This window comes from Microtus oregoni, unplaced genomic scaffold (assembly GCF_018167655.1).
Source record: "Microtus oregoni isolate MIOR12 unplaced genomic scaffold, Mior012 000003F_ref0000135, whole genome shotgun sequence".
NCBI lineage: Eukaryota > Metazoa > Chordata > Mammalia > Rodentia > Cricetidae > Microtus > Microtus oregoni.
Window position 1 is genome coordinate 27226789 of NW_024543062.1, and position 6000 is coordinate 27232788.

At 56.9% G+C, this 6000-nt stretch overlaps 1 protein-coding gene across 1 annotated transcript in view; it reads left to right on the plus strand.

Annotated features, from left to right (window-relative positions):
- Window positions 1-5779, plus strand: part of Tesc (tescalcin) — a 29261-nt gene extending 23482 nt beyond the window's left edge. Inside the window, exons 5-8 of the mRNA XM_041649186.1 lie at window positions 365-426; window positions 524-631; window positions 3413-3460; window positions 5525-5779. Coding sequence (XP_041505120.1) covers window positions 365-426; window positions 524-631; window positions 3413-3460; window positions 5525-5602 — 296 coding nt within the window. The 3' untranslated portion in view covers window positions 5603-5779. The remainder of the gene's footprint in view (window positions 1-364; window positions 427-523; window positions 632-3412; window positions 3461-5524) is intronic.
- Window positions 5780-6000: the final 221 nt, after the last annotated feature.

Below are 6000 nucleotides of genomic sequence, written 5' to 3' on the forward strand. Positions count from 1 at the left end.
CCACCTAGGACTGGCCAGCAATCAGGATGTGGGCAGTGTGGCTTGGGACCTGGCATTTTAAGATAACACCCAGTTGGCTTTGTGCTCGTGAGGTGTCCAGTCCTGTCACATGTCTGAAGTGTAGTGGTGGTGGCAGGCGATGCCTCCAACTCCCATTTTATAGGTGGGAAACTGAGGCTTAAGAGAAGTCACTGGCTCAAGGCCCCTAGGAAGAGAGCAGTTGGGCCCCTTGGGTGCCCTTCTGTCCTAAGGCTTTGTCATTCAGATCTTGCCACAGTGCCTCAGAGCAGAACCCCCGGGAGAATGGGACAGGCTCCACGCCTGCCTTTGCCTAACTGGCTGCTACCTCCTCTGCTGCCCACAGTTCTGTTCCATATGTACGACTCGGACAGCGACGGCCGCATCACCCTGGAAGAGTATAGAAATGTAAAGTATGCTCCCTTGGCCCTGCCCGGGGCTCCTGGCGCCTCCCCCTCCTGGACCATCGGAATCCCAAGGTCACCAAGTGTCTGCCCACTGGCAGGTGGTGGAGGAACTTCTTTCTGGAAACCCTCACATTGAGAAGGAGTCAGCTCGATCCATTGCAGATGGAGCCATGATGGAGGCGGCCAGTGTGTGTGTGGGACAGATGGTGAGCACCCCTGGGGGTACAGGGAGGGAAGGACAGGGAGCAGGAGTCCACCAGCAGATCCCCCCTCATGCCCAGTTCCACATCGCCTTTCCTGTCTTGTTGAGGGTCTCAGTGGCAGGAGCCAGGTGTGCCCTGCTCGCTGTGCTAACCTGGGACTGGCACAGAGCAGAGCTCGGAACCCACTGCAGGCTCTCTGTCCCCAGGAGACTGCTGTCCTGGAGAGCTGTGTGACTTGGCGAAGCAGAACTCACAGTCTGGGTGGTGCCACCGCGGCCTCCCGTACCCCTCTGGGTAGCATGGAGCACGGTGTCCTGGGAGCATTGCCTCCTCAGTTAGAAAAGTGGGGTGTTCTCAGGCTTCAACGCCGGTCTCAGCACCTGTCATCTGTGAAGACCACTGGTGTTGGGGGGCAGCTGAGGGACTGAGCGTGGACTCGGCCAGATGTGCACACTGGTTCATGGTTTCTGCTTCATTCTATCACTGGGGAAACCGATGCTCAGCCCAAAAGATTCTGTGGCAAGTGTGACCTTTTCTTGGAGGGTGGCGTGCAGCCCAGCAGCCCCAGAACCGACTAGGGCGGGTAGATGTCACCTCAAGGGCCTGGGCTTCCAGCAAGCTCTGGCCTCCTTGTACCTGTGTTGACAACAGCCTCAGAGTGGAGGCGGCTCCGTGCTGGCTCCACCTTCCATGTCACTGGCCTGTCACTGAGGATCCTCACTCCCCAGAGGCAGGGCTGCCTTCCTGGCTTGTACTTATCTGTGCTTCTCTCAGGAGAGGCAATTGGCTCCAGTAAAACCTCTGCGCTCTGTGTATACCGCCTCAGGGAAGGGCCCCGACCCGATGGGGAGCAGAGCTCCCCCTTGTAACTGGGGCAGAGCCAAGCACCCATTTGGTTTGATTACACTCTCCTGTAAATGACTCCCCGTCCCACGCCACTTTCAGCCGGGGACTTCTCTTAATTTGCTGTAGTGAAACTGTTGGCAGCTGGTGCCTGCCTCACAGGTGGGATCCCCAGGAGGGCGGGGACAGAGCCACCAGGGAGCCTGGCACGTGTGCCTATGACGGAGCACACACTGTGTGCACCAGCCAGATCAGCACAGACCCAGCTGGGCTGAGCTGTGGGTCAGGGCGGCCGCTGGCTTCCCATGATGGTTAAGGCTCTGACCACACCACTCACTGGAGACCAGAGAGCCACCCACCATCCCTGCTTTGATGTCCTTCCAAAGCCACTGACTGACTCAGGGCGGTGACTCTTTAAGTACCATCTCCAGACCATGTCTGTGCAGGGATCTTGGTGGGGAGGGAGAGGGAGGGGCTGCTAAGTTAGACTCCATCCTGGCTTCGCCAACTCCCAGCCTCCATCCTTGCCAGCCCCACACTCCTGCTGGACTCCCTACAGCGGGGCGGGTCTATAATTAGCTCCCCTCACCCAGCCTGGGAGCCTGGTGCCCTGGAGAAGGAGTGGTCACTTCTCTTTCCCTGAGCGGGAGGAACAGAGAGGAATAGCCCCTGGGGACAGGGCAAGCCCAGGCCAGTGGAAAACCTGGGGGGGGGGGAAGGATGAAATGTTTTATAAAACAAACCATAAAAGAACATTGACCCTTGCTTCCAGGGGCGACCAGGAGAGGGTGGAAGGTCACTCTCTCTCCATGCCCACTTGGGACCCTGCCCTGTAGGGAACCGCTTTTTCTCCTACAGTGCCAGCAGACACATCATGTGTGGGTCTTTGCTGTTGTGTTGGGTCACTTGTATTATGGGGGCTCTGGGATTTGAACCAGCGCCCCCCACACTAAGCTCAGGCCGTACCACCATCTGCCTAGCCCGACTCCACGTGCAGTTTCACCAGGTGGCCTTGATTGGACACAGCATTCTTCCCCTTGGCAGACATCTGTCCGAAGGGCAGAGGGGCCTTGGGAGCTGCAGGTACTCGCTCCTTGTAAGGTTTCTATTTCTTCTTGGCTGAGTGGACATTTCAGTCTTTCTCTGCTGAGAAGAGCTAACCACTGGTAGCCACGAAGGCCCGAGGCCTGCTGAAGGACTCTGGGGCAATGTGGGGAAGCCTAAGGACCCAGTAGGAACCTGTGGGGTTCTGCAGTGGTGTCCAGTGTCACAAGGGGATGCTGGGTGTTTTGGAGACTTGTTCGGTAGTTTAGGGGGCAAGGGTCAATGCTCTTTTAGGGTTTCTTTGTTTCAGAAAACAAGTCATTAAAAACCAGTTTTCCACTGGCCTGGGCAGAGCCCTGGTACCATCCCTTCTGTCCCTACAGAGGAGGGACACAGAGGGAGACTTGCTTTGTCAAGCATACCAGGCCCCTGGCTGAAGCCACATTCTGTCCTCTGCATCCTGGTTATCACAGTGACTCGTTGGCATGAGGGTGGCCACAGAGGGCCTTCTATTCCCTTCTCCTTCCCCCAGTGGGCTGTGAGTTAGATTAGCCCAGAATAGTTCTGTTATCAGTACAGGGAGCTGAGACAGGACCCAGGCTGGCAGGGCGTGACTTGGTGGCTGGACATTTAGGGACGGGGGAGGTGGACTGTATTGGGAAAGAGGGCCCATACCTAGGAGTCCACTGTTTCCCCACCTGGCACTCCTGGGGGACCCTAGTGGGATGAAGTCTCTACCTCTTTTGGGGTTCCAGAAGACTGGCCTTGGCTGGGGACACATAACCCCCCTTTCTAACTCTACCTCTGTGCTCTGGGTGCTTGGAGGAGGTGACCTGTCTCAGCAGAACCTGGGCGAATCCTTGGCCACTCACCCCCTCTGTACAATTTTGTCCTCAGGAACCAGACCAGGTGTATGAGGGGATCACCTTCGAGGACTTTCTGAAGGTGGGTGCCAGGGGAAAATGACAGGTGGGCCTGAGGATGGGGGTTCCAGGACATCATGAGGACCTTGTGAAGCGGTAGCTGTCGGCAGATCTCAGGTGCCCAACAGGGCTGTTCTCTAGGGAGGCCTTGGAAACCACGTTAACTGATTCGCTTGGCTTTGTGGAGAGGGGGGTGTTGCTGTGTGGCCTGTGATCTCGGGTAGATCAGAGAAGTGAACTGCTCTCCCTCGGGACACTGGCGCCCCTTCTCAGGACAGCAGGGATTCTGGAAGATTCTGGAAACTTCCTGCACCTGAATGAACACAGCATTCTGTAAGCAGACTGGTGCAGACAACATGTTGCTGAGTCCTGCCTCCCTAGTGCCTCCTGATGGGATTTTAATGGGCCACCCACTCGTCTATCCTCCCTCTTGGGGTGGCATCTGCACCCATCTTGAGAACAGCCTTCCCCTGTCACAAACACACTCTGGGGCTGGGAGTTGAGACTGGCTGCTGTGATGACCGAGTTATCTGGAAGCAGGAAGAAGAAAATGTTAAAGTCATTTCTCCAAGGCATTCAGGACATGGAGGTGGGCAGGGAGGTCGGGACACAGGAGGACCTGTGGACCCAGCCAGCTCCACGAAGGCCCTGTGCATGGAAGGAACCTGGAGCCTCTAGGGTTCTGTTTGCAGAGTCAGGGTCGAGCACTGTCCTCTGCCTGCCCCTCTGAGGGAGGCCTGCTGCAGGCCCTCTGCCCCACAGGCAGGCAGCGTAAGCCCCGTCTCTCAGGGAAGGAGACAGAGGTCAGCAGCTACCTACACTCAAGACTGGACAAGGTGTGTGGTGGGGGAGGCCAGGAGCTGCTAGAGGTGGATTTGTTCAGGCCTGCACCGGGATCTGTTCATCCGGGTACACGATGCAGAATTCCAGGGGCAGAAGGAATATTGAGGAAGAGGGTGCAGTTTGCTTGGAGCATGGCTAGGCAGCACACCAGTGTGATCTTAGCTCCTGGGAGGCAGAGGCAGGGGCATCTGGAGTTCAAAGTCAGCCCAGGCTGGAGAAGGAGTCTCGGTGTGTCAAGCCAACCCGTGCTTTCTCCACGGCTCTTCAGAAGTTAGCTCCCCTTCTCTGTCCTTCTGTGCCCCTAGTGACTGTGCCCTCTCCCGGAACTTAGCTGAGTTCCTCATGGAGTCTGGGATCTTTCTCAGAGCACACCCCAAACTCCCAACAGTTGGGGCTGCTCAGTGTGAAGTGGGAACACTATTTCCATGTCCCCGCAGGACCAGTGCAGGGGACCGGGGACGCTGGGAAGCCTAGCTCCAAGGCTTACCTCACCCTGGGAAGTCCACAGGAGTATTTATGGATGCTGAGTGACAGCTGAGCATCACAGCGAGATGTGTCACCTGCCTGTAGGGTTCCCTCCGTCTATGTTCTCATCCTGACTCCCCACTTGTGCCCCCCCATGCCAAGGAACCAGGAGAGGGTGACCTCGGAAGGGACAAGGCTTTGCCCTGTAGGCTAGTGGCCTTGGGACCTGAATGCCCAGGCCCTAACTGGCCAGGGTTGCCAGTCTACAGCAGTGTGACTCTGCAGAGTGCTTGACCTGAGCACAGGTGTGAAGCGGGCAGACCCCTTCTCCCAGGAGGTTGTAGTGAAACGTGGTTTACTTAGTGATGGCTGTCCAATGGAGCGTGCCGTGAAACCACCCCTAATAGTGTGGGTGAGGCTGGCCCAGTCTGAGTCTGGAAAGTGGGGGGCATGGTGGGTAATCCTGGAAAGGCACTGAGGAAAAGGAGGTTCATAACTGGCATGAACTGAGCCCCTTGGGTGTGTAGTTGGATTTAGGACTTGATTCTAGCTCGCCATGGTGACCATCTCAGCAAGAAGCTGAAGGTCCGAGCCAGAGTAACCAGAAGAGAGAGATGGGAGTTGTTCCTTGCTTAGCTCATAGTGTCGGAACCCATCCTGCTTCTCATCGACAAAGGGACTCAGTCGGTGGCAGAGGAAGGAGGGTGGGAGAGCCGAGGACCAGACCAGTGTCAGGCAGTAGTGGGGACGCCTCCTGATGCCACTCCCTCCGTTCCAGATCTGGCAGGGGATCGACATTGAGACCAAGATGCACATACGCTTCCTCAACATGGAGACCATCGCCCTCTGCCACTGACTATGCAAGGGAGGGGTGGTTGGAAGTTGGGTGTGGCCGCAGCCCTTTGCTCAGCCCTTTGCCTAAGCTGCTGTAACAGTCAGCGCCCCTTCACTTATCCTTCCCTTGGGGTGTGGTGTCTGGGACTCTGCTGTTTTTATCTCCAATGTCAATAAAGGTTTCTTAATGAGCCTGGCATCCCCGTTCGCCCTTCACGTGCCTTAAAGGAATCTGATCCCTCGTGACAAGAGACTGATTCTAAGGAGCAGGCAGAGATTGGTGAGGAAGGACCAACGGATGTTCTGTCTGCTGGTCCTTGTGTACCATCTGTTTCTCCTTGAAGGATCGGGTATCCACCGGCAGTCCCCCCCCCCCCCCACCCGGGGAAGCCTGGAAAAGCCTGTCGGTGTGGGCAGGCT